This window comes from Emys orbicularis, chromosome 24 (genome assembly GCF_028017835.1).
Source record: "Emys orbicularis isolate rEmyOrb1 chromosome 24, rEmyOrb1.hap1, whole genome shotgun sequence".
NCBI classification, from domain to species: domain Eukaryota; kingdom Metazoa; phylum Chordata; order Testudines; family Emydidae; genus Emys; species Emys orbicularis.
In genome coordinates, this window is record NC_088706.1 from 2,396,095 (window position 1) to 2,418,779 (window position 22,685).

General features: G+C 48.7%; 1 protein-coding gene across 2 annotated transcripts in view; it reads right to left on the minus strand.

Moving 5' to 3' along the window:
- MARCHF2 (membrane associated ring-CH-type finger 2) overlaps nt 1-22,447 on the minus strand; it is a 65,628-nt gene extending 43,181 nt beyond the window's left edge. For both annotated transcript variants that reach the window (XM_065422286.1, XM_065422285.1), the window contains exons 1-2: nt 22,272-22,447; nt 374-569 (exon numbers count right to left, since the gene is read on the minus strand). In XM_065422286.1, coding sequence (XP_065278358.1) covers nt 374-569; nt 22,272-22,447 — 372 coding nt within the window. The remainder of the gene's footprint in view (nt 1-373; nt 570-22,271) is intronic.
- Nucleotides 22,448-22,685: the final 238 nt, after the last annotated feature.

The window sequence follows — 22,685 nt, forward strand, 5'->3', positions numbered from 1 at the left end:
GTAATTTTTTTAATCAGTGCTGGTTATAGTGCATTAAAAGGACATAATCAAATTGTCTATGTCCAAAACAAAGCTCTGGTTAAGAATGATCCACCGTGTGACTCTGGGAGACTGTTTCATCTATATGTAGGGCCCAAACTAAGTTATGCATCTTTTAAAAATAAACTATGCAGGTTCAATTTTTAAAAAAACACTGAAGGAAGGAGATGGTTCATGTTTTGCTAAATACACAGCTTTACAGACAGGCTGAATGCAGGGCCCAAGGGACCTGACGGTACCCCAGAGTACTGAATTAAAAACTGTTACATCAGTCATTTTTCTTCAAAGGTAAAGAAAACAACATATGAAAAGCCAAGCAGGAGGAAAGTGGTACCTCTGTGAGGGGCCTTGGTCTTCTCTCTACGACAAACTCAGTGTGGCAGAGCTCACAGTAACTAGTGTTGGAGGAGGAGAGCCATTTTTCCAGGCAGCTCTTGTGCACGGTCCCCAGTGTTCCTGTGCAGTCGCAGGGAGAAAGCAGCCCCTCCCCATTTCCACCTTCATGGCAGATTCGACAGATGGGACCATCACTAAAGAAAGAGGCAAATAATGGGATGAAATTGCTGTCAGACTGGGAAGAATGGCACAGCCATGTCCAGAGAACATTGAGACACATCCCGCCATGCCCTGCAAGGGCATGCTAATGCTAGACAAGGTGCTGCATTGTGCTGGAGATTGGGGGACTCTTCAAAGCAAACTGCTGTGGCAGCAGCAGAAATAGCTTCAAAAAGACACACAGTAAATGACAGCATGTGGGCCATGTCAATAACTGCAAGGGCATTACTAAGAGTTACATCTTAGTCTACATTAGTACGTAATGAGGGAGCAAAAATTACAGTGGACCAGAGTCCAGAATGGCTACCTGTACTGCTGGGGAGGCTTCTAAAAAGCACCAGATTAAGATACTATGGATCGATTCAGAGTCTTCATTTTCAAGTAAACAGAAATATTTCACTAAAGAGCTTAGGGTCTCAGCTCTACGGCATACACAGCAATCGTGCATATCCAAGTCATGAAATCGCAATGTTAAAAATCAGATAATTGAGACTATCACTTGCTTTCTCCCTCCCACCTACTCACATTCGGATGTGATTTTGGCAGCTGCTGTCTCAAAACCAGCTAGAACTAAAGACCAAGGTTGCATTCGAAATAAAAACAGATCATGCTCCCAAAAGGCATATCATGTGCTAATAAATAAAAGACCACCCAGCAAAATTAGTGGCATACTAAGCTTCTCTGTCCACCACACTGCAACCAACTCTACCCTCCATTTGTACACTGTCCATGTATAGTATCAGAGGGGTAGCTGTGTTAGTCTGAATCTGTAAAAAGCAACAGAGGGTCCTGTGGCACCTTTAAGACTAACAAAAGTATTGGGAGCATAAGCTTTCGTGGGTAAGAACCTCACTTCTTCAGATGCAAGAAGTGAGGTTCTTACCCACGAAAGCTTATGCTCCCAATACTTCTGTTAGTCTTAAAGGTGCCACAGGACCCTCTGTTGCTTTGTCCATGTATAGTATCCGCTCTGCAGGGCTAGGGGGCTATTTCTTCCTACATGTCTATAGAGGCCGGCCTAGCACACAGATTGCACTTTAGTAATAATACAATGCATGAATCATTCCCCTAGTGGTTTGAAATCTCACATAAACCAGACATATTGGAATCAAGTGTGGAGGAAGCCAACACAGTAATCAGAGAGATTTGATTTTAAAGGTCAAGTATCTTCTGACCTGCCAGGACTAGAAAAGCTTTGGAAGACTAGTACAAATACTTTCAGGGCCTTTTAAGTTTTCCAAGCTATGGTCCTGGGTTGTTGATCGAAATGAAAATAGTTCAGTCTGTTCATATATTCCTGAGGGTACCTTTCCCTGGGTCTTTCTGGAATTATGTTATTGTGCACGGTTAGCACAGTCCAAGGCTGCTCACCACAGGGTCACTGTCCAAGTAGCTCATAAGAGCATTTACAAATACAGAAAGAGAGACAGAGAAGCACAAAGGACTGGGTTGTGACAACAAAATCTACAGAGAACTCTGGCAAAATGAGAATTTCTGCCTCAAAGATTCACATCGGTTTAGGTGGAATTTGCATTTTCAGTGATGAATCAATGCAATGCATAAAATTAAATTGCATGGAAGTGAAATGTCAGTTCCAGAATGCAAATAATCTGTCTTCAAGGAGTCTGGCCTGGTCATGCTGACTGCCTGGTTACGTTGCCCTTTCTGCCTCTCGTGGATCTAGTCTTACATTTAAGTGTTAATTGTTATATTGCCAAGTGTTTAAATTCAATGTAAATATAAGAAGTGTTTTAGGGATCACAGTGTGCCAGAAACAGAAAAAGACATAGTGGAATCCCCCCAGGCGCCTCTCCACAGCATCAGGAAAACACTGCAGTGAAACTGCAACAGAAAGGTCATGTTGGGGGAAGTGCCAAGGAGCAGAGGGCGGGGCAACGTGGCAGGAAAGTCCCATTCAGGAAAGTTTTCAGAGTAGCAGCCGTGTTAGTCTGTATCCGCAAAAAGAACAGGAGTACTTGTGGCATCTTAGGCCTGGTCTACACTAGGAGGTTATGTCGAATTTAGCAGCGTTAAATCGAATTAACCCTGCACCTGTCCACACAACGAAGCTATTTAGTTCGACATAGAGGTCTCTTTAAATCGATTTCTGTACTCCTCCCCGACGAGGGGAGTAGCGCTAAATTTGACATGGCCATGTCGAATTAGGGTAGGTGTGGATAGAATTCGATGCTAATAGCTCCGGGAGCTATCCCACAGTGCACCACTCTGTTGACGCTCTGGACAGCAGTCCAAGCTTGGATGCTCTGACCAGCCACACAGGAAAAGCCCCGGGAAAATTTGAATTCCTTTTCCTGTCTGGCCAGTTTGAATCTCATTTCCTGTTTGGACATCGTGGCGAGCTCAGCAGCACTGGCAACGATGCAGAGCTCTCCAGCAGAGGTGACCATGCAATCGCAGAATAGAAAGAGGGCCCCAGCATGGACTGATCGGGAAGTCTTGGATCTGATCACTGTGTGGGGCGATGAGTCCGTGCTTTCGGAGCTGCGATCGAAAAAACGGAATGCGAAGATCTACGAGAAGATCTCCAAAGCCATGACGGAGAGAGGATACAGCCGGGATGCAACGCAGTGGCGCGTGAAAATCAAGGACCTGAGATAAGGCTACCAGAAGACCAAAGCGGCAAACGGACGCTCCGGATCCCAGCCCCAGACATGCCGTTTCTACGAGGCACTGCATTCCATTCTAGGTGCGGCCGCCACCACTACCCCGCCACTGACCGTGGACTCTGACGATGGGGTATTGTCGACGGCCGCTTCCTCGGAGATGTTCGTGGACGGGGAAGATGAGGAAGGAGATGAGGAGGACGAGGCAGTCGACAGCGCATACAACGCTGATTTCCCCGACAGCCAGGATCTCTTCATCACCCTCACGGAGATCCCTTACCAACCCTCCCAAGGCGTTAACCCTGACCCTGAATTAGGGGAAGGATCAGTCGGTAAGTGTTTTAAACATGTAAACATTTATTTTGATCAGAACAGGAATGGAATATTAACAATGGGTTTTTCATGATTACTTTGCCCTAGGCGCTTAACTTTTTAGTCCTTGCCAGTGCAACTACTGCAAAAGTATCTCAAAATGTCCGGGGATAGAGCAGAAATCCTCCTGGGACATCTGCACGAAGCTCTCCTGGAGGTAATTTGAAAGCCTTTGCATTAGGTTCCTGGGGCAAGCGGCCTTATTGCGTCCTCCATGGTAGGAAACTTTTCCGCGCCAGGCTAGCAGCAAGTACTCCGGGATCAGTGCCTCGCACAGCATGGCCGCATACGGCCCTGGTTTTTGCTGGCATTCATGCAGCATGTGGTCTTTCTCTGTGTCCGAGATCCTCATCAGAGTGATATCACTCATGGTGACCTGCTTTAAATTAGGGGAATGTTAGTATTGGGACTGATTGCCTGTTCCTTTACATAACTGTAACCGGTGGTTTACAGCCACGCGGTGGAGGCGGGACAGGGGCAGCATACAGGGATCTTTCCCGGGGACAGCCGCGAGGGGGGTGGGACAGGGGCAGAGTTCATGCTGGCCGGATTGCCGGCAGCAGGAACTGGCCAATGCTAGGGGCATTGCTTTGAACGTGAAAGGAGGGCACTGCTATAAATTAAGCTTTCAGCAGCCAAAAGTCTACGGCTTACCATGTCCGCCTGCTAGCCGAATTCCGCTGTCCTGCCCTGCTTGTGTGATCTGTACTCCAAGACCCCAGGCACTGAATGGGAAAGCCGAAAATTCGACCTTGTCCTGAGTGCGCATGTAATAGGTGCTGTGCATGGTCTTGTTCACAGAGAAAGACTATGTTCATTGTTCACAAAAATGTATCTTTGTGAGGAATTCACTCCCTTTTTCCCATCCCACAGCTGCGAGTGTCTCCCGACCTACCCCGGCATCCCCCTCCCAGAGGCTGGTGCAGATTAGGTGCCGAAAGAGAAGGACACGGGACGAGATGTTCTCCGAACTTATGGGCTGCTCCCGAGCCGAGGCGGCACAGCAGACCCAGTGGAGGGAGAACATGTTGCAATACCAGCGATCACACAGCGAACGGGAGGACAGGTGGTGGCAGGAAGACCAGCAGGCGACTCAAACACTGCTTGGACTAATGAGGGAGCAAATGGACACGCTCCGGCGCATTGTAGATGTTCTGCAGGACCAGAGGCAGGAGGACAGAGCCCCGCTGCAGTCTATCTCTAACCGCCCTCCCCCGCCACAAAGTCCCATCCCCCTCTCAGCCAAAGTCCCAAGAAGGAGGGGCAGCAGGGGCCGTGAAAACAGTCACTCCACCCCTGCAGACTGCTCAAGTACCAGACGGCTCTCATTCCCAAAGTTTTGATAAGTCCTTTCCTTCACTCCAAAAGTACCTCACCCAAGCCCCCGTCCCAGTGTCATCCCCTAACCGTGTAGTTGTTAATAAAAAAATACGTTTCTGTTAATTACTGTTTCCATCAGGTTATTTTAGAGGAGAGTGTGTTTGAAGGGGGGAAAGGGGGTTGGTAATTGGAGAGCACAGTCACCTTTACCAGGGTACAGACACGGGGGCAGGTTCAGCAGCAGGTCACACACACATTGCAGTCACTAGGCACCCTGGTCAGTCTGGGAGGTGGTTTTCATGTTCTCTGTGGGGGGGCTATGTGAGTTTGTGGCGGGGGAGGGCGGTTACAGATCTTATGCAGCGGTCCTTAGCCTGGATGACAGAGCCACGCAGCAGGGGATCTGTAACCGTCCTCCCCGGCCACAAAGTCACATAGCCCCCACACACAGAGTCCCGAAAAGGAGGGGTGGCAGGCTCCGTTGAAACAACCAGTCCACCACTGCGGACTGCTCTAGGAGCAGGAGCCTGTCATTCCTCAAGTTTAGAAGCGTCCTTTCCATCACTACACCCGCTCCCCACCACAGTCTGCGTCCCAGTTTCAACCCTTTACCACGAAACCCTTAATAAAGAAAATGGTGTTAATGAACAAAGTTCCATTTATTTTATTTTAAAGGTGTGTTGGAAGGGGGGGAACGGGGTGAACAGGGTATGTAACTGGAGACGATAGTCAACATTAAGTGGGTAAAGAAACGGGGACAGGTTCAGCTTCTCTTTAAACAAACTTAATAGTCACAGGTTACCCTGCTCACTGTGGAACCTAGCTTTCAAAGCCTCCCGGATGCACAGCGCGTCCCGCTGGGCTCTTCTAATCGCCCGGCTGTCTGGCTGGGCGTAATCAGCAGCCAGGCGATGTGCCTCAACCTCCCACCCCGCCATAAACGTCTCCCCCTTGCTCTCACAGAGATTGTGGAGCACACAGCAAGCTGCAATAACAATGGGGATATTGGTTTAGCTGAGATCAGAGCGAGTCAGTAAGCTTCTCCATCTCCCCTTGAGACGTCCAAAAGCACACTCCACCACCATTCTGCACTTGCTCAGCCGGTAGTTGAAGAGTTCTTTTTCACTGTCCAGGGCGCCTGTATAGGGTTTCATGAGCCAGGGCATTAGCAGGTAGGCTGGGTCCCCGAGGATCACTATAGGCATCTCCACATCCCCAACAGTTATTTTGTGGTCTGGAAAGTAAATACCTTCCTGCAGCCGTCTAAACAGACCAGAGTTCCTGAAAACACGAGCGTCATGAACCTTGCCCGGCCATCCGACGTTGATGTTGGTAAAACGTCCCCTATGGTCCACCAGTGCTTGCAGCACCATTGAAAAGTAGCCCTTTCTGTTAATGTACTGGCTGGCCTGGTGCTCCGGTCCCAGGATAGGGATGTGAGTTCCATCTATAGCCCCACCGCAGTTTGGGAATCCCATCGCGGCGAAGCCATCTATGATGACCTGCACGTTTCCCAGGGTCACTACCTTTGAGAGCAGTAACTCAACGATTGCGTTGGCTACTTGCATCACAGCAACCCCCACGGTAGATTTGCCCACGCCAAAGTGGTTCGCGACTGACCGGTAGCTGTCTGGCGTTGCAAGCTTCCAGAGGGCTATGGCCACTCGCTTCTGGACAGTCAGGGCTGCTTGCATCCGGGTGTCCTTGCGCTTCAGGGCAGGGGACAGCAACTCACAAAGTTCAAGGAAAGTTCCCTTACGCATGCGAAAGTTTCGCAGCCACTGTGATTCATCCCAGACCTGCAGCACTATGCGGTCCCACCAGACCGTGCTTGTTTCCCGGGCCCAGAATCACTGTTCCACAGCATCAACATGACCCATTGCCACCATGATGTCCACGGCGCGGGGTCCCGTGCTTTGCGAGAGGTCTGTGCCACTCTCAGACTTAATGTCCTCACCGCGCTGCCATAGCCTCCTCGCCTGATTTCTCAGCATCTGCCTCTGAAAAAGGTGGATGATAAGGTGCGAGGTGTTGACAACGGCCATAACTGCAGCGATGGTCGCAGCGGGCTCCATGCTCGCAGTGCTGTGGCGTCCGCGCTGTCACTCACCAGAAAAGTGCGCGAACTGATTGCCCGCCGGCGCTTTCAGGGAGGGAGGGCGGGAGTGACGGTTGAATGACGACAGTTACCCAAAACCACCCTCGACACATTTTTTTCCCCAGCAGGCATTGGGGGCTCGACCCAGAATTCCAATGGGCAGCGGGGACTGCGGGAACTGTGGGATAGCTGCCCACAGTGCACCGCTTCCAATGTTGACGCTTGCCCCGTTAGTGTGGACTCACAAAGTCGAATTACTGTTCTTAGTGTGGATACACACGTTCAACTTTGTAATATCGGTTCCACTAATTCGATTTAAGTAAAATCGAACTACTCTCGTAGTGTAGACATACCCTTAGAGGCTAACCAATTTATTTGACCATAAGCTTTCGAGGGCTACAGCCCACTTCATCGGATGCATTGAATGGAACATATAGTGAGGAGATATATATACACATACAGAGAACATGAAAAGGTGGGAGTTGTCCTACCAACTCTAAGAGGCTAATTAATTAAGAGAAAAAAACTTTTGTAGTGATAATCAAGATAGCCCATTCCAGACAGTTTGACAAGAGGTGTGAGAATACTTAACATGGGGAAATAGATTCAATGTGTGTAATGGCTCAGCCATTCCCAGTCTCTATTCAAGAATAAATTGATAGTGTCTAATTTGCATATTATTTCAAGTTCAGCAGTTTCTCGTTAGAGTCTGTTTTTGAAGCTTTTCTGTTGCAAAAAAACCACGAGTACTTGTGGCACCTTAGAGACTAACAAATTTATTTGAGCATTTGTCCAGACAGTCTCTACGCAAAAGAATAAATGGACACAAATCTGACATCAGGAATCATAACATTCAAAAACCAGTAGGAGAACACTTCAACCTCTCTGGCCACTCAGTAACAGACCTACAGGTGGCAATTTTGCAACAGAAAAGCTTCAAAAACAGACTCCAATGAGAAACTGCTGAACTTGAATTAATATGCAAATTAGATACTGGGTGTAGTAAAACACCCAAGATAGGCAGGAGCTGGGACAGGGAGTGGGGAGAGCAGGAAGCAGCGGGTGCCACCCTGCACCCAGCTTCTCTGCTAGAGAGAGGGTAGGTCAGGGCCTTTGACTGACACTAGCAGGGATTGGGGAGGTTCAGCACCACTCTCCCACTGCTGCCAGTGGGTAGAACTGAGGAGGTGCAGCTCTATCCTACCCAGTCTGTGCTAGCACTGAAGGACGTCTCCCTTCCCCCATACTGCTAAGCCCTGGCTCATGCCATAGTTCGCTCATTGGGACTACCATCAGCTGCTCCTCTCGGGCCTTGATGACTATCCAGTCTTCATGCCATGCAACGGTCATGTGCAGTGACCCTGCTTCCCTGCAACTCTGACCACATTGCCACACCCTGGCATCACTTCACCAACCCGTCACCTTCCACGTCAAGTTCAGAGCTCCCTGGGGCACTGAACGTTCCATAGTATACACATCCCCCCATTGTATTCTGCCCATTCTCACTTCCTTGCTCCATCTACTCCCCATACTCTCACCTCCTTCTGCCTCCTGCTTCTGGAACCCTCTGCCAGTGTGCCACAAACCCTCACTCGCTTTCAAATCCCACTTGACACTGCTTGACTCCGTTCCTGGGCCAGCTACTCCTCTTTGCTTGCCCTAGCCAGGCCTTGGATGAAGAAAACAGAACACCATAGCTTAGAAGCCTCATGCAAAACATAAAAGTATCTTGGCTCTCCCTACTTCTGCTCCTTTCTTTTGATCTGCAGTGCAATTCTTCAGGGCATGGGGCAGCGTCTTATTTCAGTCAAGCACCAAGTCCAGTTATGGTGCTATATAAATATGGCTCAGATAAACTATGCGCAGCATTAACAACTGAGGTAGTAAAAAACAAAAAAACAAAACAAAAAACCACACCCCAAATCTCAAATATTCTCATGCTTCTCTGTTATTTGCTAAGAACTGCATCTGTGAGATATTTTATCTACTCTCTTCCTGTTTGAGAAGTCTCAGATTTCCAGTGTCCTAATATAACCTTGGCTACCAATAAGCAATCCAGTGGATAACATCTGAAAAGCTTTCAAAATAAAAAGGCAAAATGTTGCTGGAACTACAAAGGAAATATTTCAAATGTGACTCCATTTTGTGGAGAGATTCCAACCCTGACCTAGCCCCTGTCTCTCTGTCTCTCACGGGTTTAAGATCAGTCACGCTGTTCCTGGTATTGTTTGGTTTCATGAGATCTTGAGGTCAGTTACTGTGGCAGGACACAGTCTACAGTATCAGTAGTATTGTTCCTTCCCTCTCTTCCTATTTTGCTTTCAACAACTCTTCCATTTCACATACTTATCTGAGCCAAATAAATCAAGCAGCAGTACTAAGTACAGTAGAACCTCAGAGTTACGGACACCTCGGGAATGGACGTTGTTCGTAACTCTGAACAAGCTGTTATGGGATGCTCCTCAGGGCAGACTGCTCGGAGCAAGGGCTCAGAGTTCTGCAGTGGCTGCCTGGTGAGTGGGGGTGGGGACAGACAGCTGGTTCTAGCCCCCTGGCTGCAAAGTTGATGAGTGAGGCACCTGGTCCTTTAAAACTGAGCTGCTCCTCCAGAGTGCAGTGTGCAGGCAGGAACTCTGGCTCCGGCTCCAGCAGCTTATACTCCAGGCCATGTTTCAGTAGCAGCTCGGAAAGTTTCTTTCCCAGACTCTGAGCTTGCAAGCTTGTTCCCCTCCCAGCCAAGGGGGAGGGAGAGGGGAAAACAGCATTCACCATCTCCTACCTGTAAGTGGCTGCCCCAACCCATGGTAAGTAGGGAGTGGGGATGGGGACAGGCAGTCCAGATGAGCCTACCTTTAAAATGCAATACAGGCACCGTACAATACTGTATTTGCTGGTTTGTTTGTGGGGTTTTGGGGGGTTTTTTTGGTCTCCATTGCTGCCTGATAGCTTATTTCTGGTTCCCCATGGTGTCCAGTTGACCGGTCAGTCTGAAACTCTGGTGTTGGTATCTTGGAGGTTCTACTGTATTTCACTTGGTTCTGCGGTTACTTTGCTCTTGGTTTGGCCATGTTCACAATCAGGTTCAGCCACATGGCTCTGTTTGACTTCACCAACACCTTAAGTTAGGTGACCAGATGTCCCGATTTTATAGGGACAGTCCCGATATTTGGGACTTTGTCTTATATAGAGTCCTATTACCCTCTACCCCCGTCCCGATTTTTCACACTTGCTGTCTGGTCACCCTAACCTTAAGTAGTTGTGAAAATGCAGAGATTTGAAATAGTGATGCCTGAGTAGGATTCCATTACAGCCATATAGACACCCTCACACCAAGAACCCTAAAAGCAGCACAGTTTACAGATACTATTGCATTTTTATGCTCTGGAATTCCAGACAGAGTTTGCTTAATTGATCCTCATTCCCCCACCTAATTTAAAGGCATGAGCTGTTTCCCACCCAGTAGGATGTCCCAAGTCTTGAATCCAGGCTTGGGAGTTCCCAGTCAGCTGCCACATCCTGGCATCCACCCAATGGCTACTGAAACTGGATGGGCTCAGAAGCTAGGGCTATAGCACCAGCCAAGACACGAGCCATGGGAGCTCTGATTGGAGGATTGCCTAGCTCCACCAATTGGTCCAGCTATGCTATTTAAATCAGGAGGAAGAACAGGAAGTTTGTCCCACCAACAAGCTGGTTTCCTGTTGTGGCTGCATTGGACCCTGCTTGTGCCTGCTTCCTGCACCCAATCCTGTTCCTGCTCTGCTCCTGGCTCCTGTCTTACCCCGGCCTTCACTCCTGTTCCCACTGTACTCCTGCTCAGTGCTTGATCCTTGCCTCTCTTCCTGCCCTTATGCTTCACCTCCAATACAGTCCTGGCTCCAGCCTGGCCTCCAACTTCTGACCCCGACTCCCATCCAGTTTGATCCTTGGCTCTGGCAGTTAGCATCTGACATCTGCTTTGACCTTCAGCTTCGATTCCTGGTTCTGATTCTGGCTTGACCCCTGGCTCTAGAAACTTGCAGTTGACTCTGGTGCTGCTTGGCTTCCTACCCCACCCTGTATGTCTGCTCCACCCATTAGACCTGTCTCCTGCTCTACTAGGCCACACTGCCTGAATCCCAGTCCATAACAGCTTGCTCAGACTGCTTCTTAGGGAGGGCCCAGCAGAATGGAATCAGCAAGGCTCACTCTTTCTCCACAAAGGGAACTGGAGAACTGAATGGATACCCCACATCCAGGCAGACTACCAGGCAACACAGGCCCATCTTGCTCAGTTTACAGAGGAGAATCAGGCACTACACTAACAGGCTCTTCAACTACACGCCGAGAACACTGACCTCGGGGTCCCACTTGCTGTGCCACCCCTCACACAAGGGCCTGTGACTCCATTGCTAGAACATTTCAGTGGGCACCATGGAAAGTTCCAAGGGTTTATAAATCAATGTCACCTCCAGTTCCGACATTAGCCGCAAATGTACTCTTCCGACCAGGCCAAGGTAGGCCTGGTAGTCAGCCTGCTAACGGGGGAGGCACTGGACTGGACCTCCCCACTATTAAAGGGCATTAGTCCAGTACTAACCAGTTCGGACACCTTCCTACAGGCACTGTTGACCCCCAACATGCTCGAATGGCTGAGGCTGCCCAGCAGAGGCAGGGTACTGCTGCCCGCATATGCAGCCCACTTTTGCCAACTGGCATCGGACACAGAGTGGAATGAGGTGGCCCACCTATTCCACTTCCAATGGGGTCTGAGTGAGGAGCTCAAGGACACTCTGGCCCCAGTGGAAACCCCAGCAGGCCTGGACACCTTTATAGAGCTGACTATATAATTTGACAACCAGTTGTGGGAAAGGCGTGAGAAGAGAAGTGAGAGTTTCCACTTACCCTGCATGCACCTGCTACAACCACCACACTATTCAGCACGCCAAGCAGATGCAGATAGACTCTGCCCGCTGGCAACTTAACCCTGATGAAACCTCCAGGCTTGGGAGTCCCCAGACAGCTGCCACATCCTGGCCTCCACCCAATGGACAACACCTCAATCTATGCTTCTATTATGGCCAGCCAGGCCACTTCGTCTCCACCTGCCTGGCCTGAAAGCTGACTCAAAAGGGTCTGGAGAACAAGCCAACCCAGTCCTGGTCTGAGCTGGGCACAAAGGCAAAATATAACCCTAAATCCCAAGGCTGAGTCCTGAAGGGATCATGAACCGAATCCCACCAGGTGGGGCCACAACTCCAAGTGCCTGCTAGGCTAAGAATCCTGCACCAGACTTGGCAACTCCCTGTGCATAAGGCCCTCATCAATTCAGGCACCGCAGAAAACTTTATGGACGAGACAACAGACCAGACCAGACCCTTATAGTCCAAGTCTGTCCAGGGCCTGATAGAAACCATTGATGGGGCCCCCAATATCCTCAGGGCCTGTAGTCACTGAAACCATCCCCCTGAAGGTCACAATCTGGGGGCATCAAGAGACGCTGCAATTTGGTGTAACACGCTCCCCACATTTCCCCCGATTCTGGGTATCGCCTGGCTAATCCATCACAATCCCCTCATTCCCTTGCAGGAGTCATGAGTCTCTCTTTCCTCAAAGTTCTCTCAACAGCACTGCTGGGATCTGATGGATGGGAAACACCCAGAAGACACCCAGGCCCCACGGGAGGTAGTGATTGGCCTACAGAGATAGGAGGTGGAATCCTTGATTAACTCCCCACCAAATACAGTGATTTTGCTAATGTATGAAGAATCCCTACCTCCCCATCGGGACTACGATTGTCCTATAAACTTACAGCCTGGAGAACCAGTCCCATTTGGCCGGCTTTATGCCATGTCTGAACCTGAGCTAGCAACCTTATATGCATACCTCCAGGAGAATTTGGCCAAGGGTTTCATCCATAAATCCACCTCACCTGCTGGGGTGCCTTTTCTCTTGATGAAGAAGAAAGATGGCAGCCTCCATCTCTGTGTAGATTACCAGGCCTTGAACCAGATAACAGTGAGAAATCGGTACCTGCTTGAATATTCACAAAACTAGACCTTCGGGGCGCATATAACCTTGTGCGCATTAGGCATGGAGACGAGTAGACGACCATCTTTTGGACCCGCTATGGCCATTTTGAATATTTGGTGATGCCATTGGGCTGACAAATGCCCCCTCTACGTTCTAGTACTTCATTAATGAGGTATTCTGGGACATCCTAGATCAATACGTAGTAATGTATCCTGATGATACACTTATTTTTTCAGACCGTTCCAAACAGCATACAACTCATGTTCACACCATCTTGGAGAGGCTTCGCCAACATGGATTGTATGCCAAGTTGGAAAAATGTGCCTTCAACTGTGTTTCTACTGACTTCTTGGGATTAATCCTGTCCCTGGAAGGAGTTAAAATTGATCCAGAAAAGGTAAAGGCAGCACCTCGGAACACCCACAAAGTTCAGCGTTTCCTGGACCTTCATGAATTTCTACCGCTGGTTCATCTTGAAATTCTCAGAGCAGACTGCCCCTCTGACCACTTTACTCCATAAGAACATTCAGTTCAGTTGGACTCTGGAGGCCCAATGTGCCTTCGAGCACCTAAAACTTGCATTTACTAGCCCACCCTGATACTACACAAGCCTTCATTGTGGAAGTGGACTCTTTTAATGTAGCAACTGGAGCAGTGTTCTCCCAGAGGCATGGGTGCCAGCAAGTGATGCATCCGCATGCTGTTTATTCTAGAAAGCTCACTCCCGCCAAGCAAAACTATGAAATCCTAGACAATGAACTCATGGCTATCAAGCCAGCTTTCAAGGAATGGCGACACTACCTTGAAGGGGCCCGACAGCCGGTCCAAGTATACACAGACTATAAGAATTTGGAATATTTATAGAAAGTCAAAGCCCTCAATCACAGACAGCTCCGATGGGTCCTGTTCTTCTTCCATTTTAATTTTACAATCTCCTATCATGCAGGTGGTAGGAATGGCAAAGCAGATGCCCTGTCCCAAAAAGTGGAGTACTATGCTGACCAGAAGAAACCCAACCAAGAGATCTCCTACATCCTAAAGTCCCATAACTTCCTCAGTGTGACAATGCTCCCGGACCAGTTTGTCCTAATCTGCTCAGCCTCTGCCAAGGGGACTTCCCTCAACGATCAAGAAGCCATCGACCAGGAAGTGCATGAGATCCAAGACAGACTGACCTTTGTGAAGGGACACATATATGTTCCCCCTGGCAGTCCCCGTGTGGCAGCCCTGCAGATGTGCCACGATTCCCCCTTGGTGGGGCTGTTCCAAAATGTAGCAACCTGGCCTCCTATTTCTTTTGGTGGCCTCACAAGCATATGTAGCCTCCTGTGACTTACGTGTCTGCACTAAGGTGCCACACAACAAACCTTGTGGGCTCGCCCAACCCTTGCCCATCTCACTAGACTTAATTGTGGAGCTACCTGAGTACAATAGAAATATAGGCATCTTAACTATTGTCAATCACCTTGTCAAGGCTGATTCCCCACTCTGGCACTTCAAGTGCAGAAGGTGGGGACCCGCAAGGATTCTAAAAATTAATACTGGCCACTCCAGGCTTGTATTAAAATTTTAAGGTTACAGTTTTTCTCTGATCTTAGATGGGTAGATGCTGCCACCACCCAAGTGCAAAACCCCTTTGAGAACCCAGAAAGATGCACTTGGGAATTCCTTCCTGTTGGGTACCCTCAAGCCCTTTCACCCCCGCTCTGGAGAAGAGCTGAGGGGAGAAAAAAAAAAAAAGGAAGTCAGCTGTTGCCACCAGCTAATTAAAAACACGTGCACAAACCTCTTAAGAGACAGAACTCCAATCCTGTTCTTAAAAAAGGCAAATTTTATTTAAAAAGAAAGAAAGAAAGACAGAAAGACAGAAAGACAGAAAGAAAGACAGAAAGAAAAAGAAAGACAGAAAGAAAGAAAGAAAGAAAGAAAGAAAGAAAGAAAGAAAGAAAGAAAGAAAGAAAGAAAGAAAGACAATACATTGGAAAACTCAGGCTATTGCTAGATTTTAAAAGAGCAAATACAAGAATTAAGCATCAAGAATAGCTTTCTTGAGGTGCAGCTTAAAGGTTACAAGCAAAACAAAAGCACCTGGGGTTAGCACAGAGGAATCCACAAGCCATAAAGAAATAAAAAAGATAAACCTAATCGCTTCTTCCTAGACATTTCCTGATCTACTTACATATCTGGGTGCTCTCTGGCACGTTTATCATACCAGGCCTTTTGCTCTTGTTAAGCATCCTGTAGGTTTTCTTGAGCAAGGGCTGGAGAGTCCTTGAGGGTGTTTTGCAGGTTGGTTACAAAGTCCAAAATGTTAGTTTCTGGAGAAGAATGATTTCGTTGGTGTTGGTCCTGCTCTGAGCAGGTGGTTGGACTAGATGACCTCCTGAGGTCTCTTCCAACCCTAATCTTCTATGATTCTAAGATGTAAAACCCCCCCACCCCCCAAATTGCTGCTTCACCAACTGTAATGGCCCCTTAATTTTGTGGCCATAAACGAGTTCAAAGGGTGAAAATCCCAAACTGGGATGTGGTACAGCCCTGTAGGCAAAGAGCAACTGCTGCAACACTAGGTCCCGATCATTGGCGTGCTTATTCATGAATTTATGTATCATGGCCCCCAAAGTCCCATTAAACTTCTGCACTAGGCCATTTGTTTGATGGTGGTAAGGGGTGGCAACCAAGTGGTTCACCCCATGAGCTTCCCAAAGACATTTCATGGTCCCTGCCAGGAAGTTAGTTCCCGAATCCGTAAGGATGTCTGAGGGCCAATCTATCCTGGCAAAAATGTCTGCCAATGCCTGGCTCATGCTTTTAGCCCTGGTATTGCTTAGAGCTACTGTTTCCAGCCATCGGGTGGCAAAATTCATGAAGGTCAGTATGTAAGCTTTCCTCTGGGTGTTTTCTTAGGGAAAGGACCCAGAATATTCACAGTTACACGCTGAAATGGAACCTCAATTATGGGGAGTGGCTGGAGAGGGGCCGTGACCTGGTCTTGGCTTTTCCACACCTTACAAGACCAGACATAGGTAGAAACGTCCTTGCCCAAATGGTCTTTGGTCCTGTTCACCCCAGCATGGCCACTAGGGTGATCGTGGGCTAAGCGCAAGAGCGTTTCCCTATACTTAGTTGGAACTACCAACTGTCTCTAAGGATGCCAGTCCTCCTTGTACCCACCAGAAAGGGTTACTTTGTATAAGAGTCCTCCTTCTACAACAAACCTGGACCTATCGGAAGAGCTGAGAGGCAGTGGGTCACTCCATGCCACCGTCCAAGCTCCATTGAGGCTTTCATCTGCTTCCTGCTCTGCCTGGAACTGCTCCCTTGATGCTGGAGACATTAGTTCCTCGCTGGGTTGTGGACTTGGACCCACTGGAAGCAATGCAGGTGATGGGGGTGTTTCCATCGATTGTGAACTGCTTTCCGCTGGTGCACTAGGTTGTATTTCAGGCTCTGGTTGAGCTTCTCGTGCCGGTTTAGCTGCTGCTGCTGCCGGTGCAGGTTCTGTGGCGCCCTTTGGTGCTGGCTTCCCTGACTGGGTGGGGTTGCAAGCATGGGCTCTGGTGCTGACTGCTCTGCCAGTTGATCCTTGGGCTAGTTCTGGCTGGGTTCCAGGAACTGGATCTACAACTGCTCCCACAGTCTTTGGTCTGGGGTCTGGTTCCACCACCTCTGGCTGGGTCCCCGGGCCTGTGGTATCAGGGGACACAGAGTGGGTTCTGGTAGGAGGCTCAGGAATGGGGTTATGTGTGGAGGCCTGTTTAGCCTGGCTGCGGGAGACCATCCCCACCCTTTTCGTTAGCCTTGCATGGTTGGCTAAGTCTTCTCCCAGCAGCATGGGAATGGGATAATCGTCAGACTGCAAAAGTCCATAATCCTGACCAGCCCTTGTACTGGACAGGCAACTTGGCTGTAGGCAAGTTAAAAGACGGCCTTAACGGGTTGCACTGTCACTTGGGCCTTTGGGTCGACGAATTTGGGGTCCACCAGGGACTGATACTTGTGCTCCAGTGTCTCTCCACGCAGTAATCTTCCTCCCGCCCACACTCACAGTTTCCCTTCGCTCTGGGGGTATTTGCAAGGCTCTCGGTGGGACCCCGGGGTGATGAGTTGCAGTCGGCCTTCATATGCCCCAGCTCATTACATTTAAAGCATCGCCCAGCTGACTGTGGGCTGGGGTGAGGTGGATGGTTGGAGAGTAGGGTGGTAGGACGAGAGGGCATCTGGGGTTTTCCTGGCTGTGTGGAGGGCTCCTCCTTGTGAGGTGGGGCCTTGGGCTGACTTTGATGGTGGGGTGTTATTTCGGGTTGCCCCTTCTGGTATCCGCACCAATTGCTACTAGCTTTCTTCTCCACCACCTCCACTCATTTGGCTCCGATCTCCCCCCCTCAATTACAGTTTTGGGCTTCCCATCTAGGATGCACTTTTCTATTTCCTCAGGAACACCCTCTAAGAACTGCTCCATTTGTATTAGGAGAGACAGATATTCCAGAGACTTAACATTTGCTCCCAATATCCAGGCATCCCAATTTTTTCAATATGGTAGGCATGTCAGGAAAAATGTCACATCTGGTTTCCACCTTAGGGCTCTGAACCGCCGACGGGCATGCTCGGGTATTAGCCCCATCCTAATTCTGGTCTTCTGTTTAAAAAGTTCGTACTCGTTCATGTGTTCTTTAGGCATTTCAGCTGCCACCTCTGCTAAGGGTCCACTGAGTTGTGGCCTCAGCTTCACCATATACTGGTCTGGAGGGATGTTGTACCCAAGGCAGGATCTTTCAAAATTTTCTAAGGCGGCCTTTGCATCATTGCCTACCTTGTATGTGGGGAATTTCTTGGAATGGGGAGTGGTACCTGGAGGAGGATTGCTAGGGCTACCTGGTTGACCCAGCTTAACCTTTTCCAGCTCTAAGCGCTTCAGCTCCAGTTCTGCCTCCAAGCACTTCATCTCTTTCCTTTCCTCCACTTCCAAGCACTTCTCCTCCGCTTCAGCCTCCAAGCACTTCATCTCTAGGAAGAAATTCCTGTCTTCCACAGTTAGAACTCGGCCTGGGTTAAGGGCATCCCTCCATCCTGGCACTGGGATCTTGGGTTGGGGAGGGCTGACCCTTCCCTCCTGGGAAATTCCCGGTCCCCCATCCCCTCCCTGCATTTCTGTCATGGAGCTGGATGTCTGGGCTTGATCTGGGTTGGTCTTCTCCATGGCGTACCACTTTCGGAAGACTGGTTGCTCTAGGGTTTCGGTGCCTGACCGCAACCTCATGCACAGGGCTGCCCTGTTGCCACAAAGCTAGAAAAAAAAAATAAACTGCTTGTTGGGCTCCCTGGCTTAGTAGGCTGAACCCTTTGCATGCCTGTTCCCCCTCAGCCAGCAAAGAAAATAAAGAGGGAAAAAAACAAAACCCTCTCAGGCTTTGCAGGCTGCCAAAAGGAAAAATGTGTCCTTTTAAAATCCCGAGGTCTTTGCTTCTGGTTCAAAATGATCCCACTGCTCTGCCACCATGTCAAGGCTGATTCCCCACTCTGGCACTTCGAGTGCAGAAGGTGGGGGCCCGCAAGGATTCTAAAAATTAATACTGGCCACTCCAGGCTTGTATTAAACTTCCAAGGTTACAGCTTTTCTCTGACCTTGGATTGGTAGATGCTGCCACCACCCAAGTGCAAAACCCCTTTGAGAACCCAGGGAGGCGTATTTGGGAATTCCTTCCTGTGGGGTACCCTCAAGCCCTTTCACCCCCCCTCCGGGAAAGAGCTGGGGGAAAAAACCCAAGGAAATCAGCTGTTGCCACCAGCTAATTAAAAAAAGCATGTGCACAAACCTCTTAAGAGACAGAACTCCAATCCTGTTCTTAAAAAAGGTAAATTTTATTAAGAAAGAACGAAAGAAAGAAAATAAATAAATACATAGAGTTAAAAAGAGCAAATACAAGAATTAATACAAGAATAGCTTTCTTGAAGTGCAGGTTAAAGGTTACAAGCAAAACAAAAGCAACTGGGGGTTAGCACAGAGGAATCCACAAGCCATAAAGAAATAAAAAAGATAAACCTAATCGCGTCTTTCTAGACATTTCCTGATCTAATTACATCTCTGGGTTTTAAATAAGTAGTTTTTAGGTATGATACAAATGATTTTTCATACCTGGCCCAAAGCTTCTTACAGTATTGCTGCTCTGTCCCCCTCTCCCCAGGAGAACAACCACAGACAGACAAAGGGGAAGTTTTTTCTCAATTTTAAAAAGTTCTAGCCTTCCCATTGGCTCTTTTGGTCAGGTGCCCACTCACTTCCTTTTACCTATGCAAAGCAGTAATACTTTTTAACTCTTTATAGGTAAAGCAAGTAGAGAACAGCTATTAAGAGGGATTTTATGGCTAACTGGCTGGCTGGATGTCCATAACAGGGAGCTACCCCCCCACACACACACACACCTTCATTTATCACACTCCTCATGAACGTGGCCCACTTTGTGCCTTGTACCCGGTTACCTTCCTTCGAGGAGACCACCCAGCTACAGGGAAACCAGGTCATCCGCCTTCTGGACTCCCTGAGCGCATTATTTCTGACCTGCTCAGTTAATTACTTGCTTCCGGTGGGAGGCCCTCCGATTGCTGGGAGTACACTCTTGTCTTTCTTCATCTTATCACCCGCAAACGAATGGCCAGACAGAAAGGGTGAACCAAATCCTGGAGCAGTATCTCCAGAGCTATAGCAACCGCCATCAGAATGACTGGTCCTCACTGTTATCCTATGCGGAGTTCACATATAACAACACTGAACACACTTCCACAGGATGAAGCCCTTTTATTGCAAACTACATGTTCCATCCCCAATTCCATCCTTAACTACCCCCAACCTCCCCTACTCCAGCCACTTCAGATTGGGTACAACTGATCCATCATACCCAGGGGGAGCTAAAAACCCACCTGAGGAAGCCAAACAGGACAACAAGCGATATGAGCACCAATGGCAACAAAAAGGCCCCGATTTCACTGTAGGCCATAAAGTATGGCACTCAGCAGAGCTCCTCCATACCAACAAACCATCCCATAAACTCAATCAGGGCTGCCCAATTCCTTGGTCCACCATCCACTAACAGATCAACCTTGTCACCTTCAAACTCTACCTGCCTTGTTCCTTCAAAATCCACCCAGCATTTCATGCATCCCTGTTGAAGCCATATGTGGCTAACCCTTTTCCCCACCGGATCCAGCCACCCCCCATTCTGATGTGTGTGCAGGACCATGAAGAGTATATCGTCCATGAAGTCCTCAATTCTAAAACCAAGTAGGATAAGCTGTGGCATTTGATTGATTGGGAGGGTTACAGGCCTGAGGGGCGTTCCTGGGAGCCTGCTGAACATGTCCAGGCCCCCGAATTTGTAAGAACATTCCACAAGAACCATCTTGAAAAGCCCATCCCATTGCTGCCATAAGAAGGGGGGTGATGTGATGTCCCAGATCTTGAACCCAGGCCTGGGAGTCCCCAGACAACTGTCACATCCTGGCCTCCGCCCAATGGCTACTAGGTGGGTTGAGAAGCTACTAGGGCAATAGCCCCAGTCAAGGCACCACCCATGGGAGCTCTGATTGGAGGACTGCCTGGCTCCACTGATTGATCCAATTACGCTATTTAAACCAGGAGGAGGAATAGGAAGTTTGTCCAAGTAACAAAGTGGTTTCCTGTTGTGGCTGCACTGGACCCTGCGTGTGCCTGCTTCCTGCACCCAATCCTGTTCCTGCTCTGCTCCTGCCTTACCCAACCTTCGTTCCTGTTCCCACTGTGCTCCTGCTCCATGCTTGATTCTTGCCTCTCTTCCTGTTCCTGGCTCCTCCCTGCCTCACCTCCAATCCTCATTGACCAGTCCTGGCTCCAACTCCAGCTTGACCCTTGGCTCTGACATTTGGCATCTGACTTTGGCTCTGACCCTCAGCTTCGATTCCTGATTCTGACTCTGGCTTTTGACAACTGGCAGTTGACTCTGATGCTGACCTTTGACTTCCTTCCCCACCCTGGACGCCTGTTCTGCCCACTAGAGCTTATTCCTTCTCTGACTATTAGGCCAGACTTCCTATATCCCGGCCCATAAAACCCAGATGGTCTGTTTGCAGAGAGGAACATGAACTCCCATTGCAGTCCCCAAGAAAAGAAATTCAAGTCTCACTTCCACCATTCTGCTCCAGGTTTGTTAGACAAAGCATTCGGTTTTGCCTTTGTCAATGTCTGTGTCTAGCTCTTCCTTCCACATATTCATAGAGTCACCATTTTCCACACTTCATCAATTCTTTATTTGTAGTTTATGGATAGATTTGAAATGGAATAGAAGAACTGACACTCAGGGAGGATTTGAAACGAAGTTCTCTGACCAACTCACTAGCTGAGTTGAATGTGAGGCCAGTGTTCTCTGCAGAGGGGGACTGCCCAGCTTATCTGAGCTTTTTTTAAACCAAAAAAGTTTCAGCACATTTCGCTGCCATTTGCTTGCTGAATCAACAATCCTGGAGGTCTACTAAGACACAGTCTAGTCGGCAGAGGACAAAACTGGAAGTCAGATGTGGAAAAAAAATTTGGCAAATGCTCTATAAAGATACAGCTTTAAATTTTACTAGCTTGGTTAGATTCTATCCAGACACATGAAGGGACTCAACTGACACACATCACCCTCTATGACTCCCAGGCACATCATACCGACCCTCTGTTCTGCCTGCCCATTTTTGTGAGTAGCTGGGATATTCAAATATACAAGAATCCTACACTAGTTATATTTGGACACCATGATTTCTTCAAATATAAGTGCCCTGCTGTTCCAGTATGCTGGGGAGAAAGGGCATTGCATAGTCGGCATGTGCACTTTTTACATCACAAGCTTGTTGGAGCAAGGATTGTATTTTGTCTTATGTCTTTGGTGCTTAAATCATCATGACAGTAAGCCTAGTCCCTGGCTTTTTTGGTGGTGGATGTCTCACCTTCACTGCAGCCCCAGCTGATGCCAGTTGTAGCACACAGGGCCTAGGCTTGGTCAGTGCTAGGTAGTGTGCTTAGGATGCAATGGACATTTGAGAGCCTAATTAATTGTATGTATTTGATTAGTATTTGGTTCCATTTTAGGGTCTATTTCCTGGACAGGTCTGGCTAAACAGATATCATCTCCAATGTTAGTTTACCATGAAGCTCCTGGGCAAATGGGCTGGGATCTAGTAATAGCGAAGAGCAAAAGGCTGATGCAGCCCAGCGCAAGCAGTGAGCAATGTTCCTTTACCTTTGTGCTCCCAGTGCTTTGATCACTGTTGAGAGCAGCCGGCCATCTTTTGCAGTCACTTGGGTGACATACTGTGGTTGCCCGATGTCGGAGTCCTCCACTGACTTAGACAAAGCAGCACTTCCTGGACAGTCACACAATGAGCCAGGTAGGTGGCAGCAGTCGCCTGTCGTCATGGCAACAAAGAGTACCTACTCCTTCAGAGACTGAATCTCACAGTCATGATAGGCCTGGAACAAAACGAGACAAAGCCGATGAAGAGGTTTCTAAGCCATTTCACTCCTTGTTCAAGCTCCAGCTAGCTTCTCGCACAATCAGCCTCTCCCCCTTCTCCTGAGGCATATAGCACCCATGCCATCAGACTCTCCTTCCCGCAGTGTGCTGTTTCTTACACTGCTCTACAAGTCTGTCACA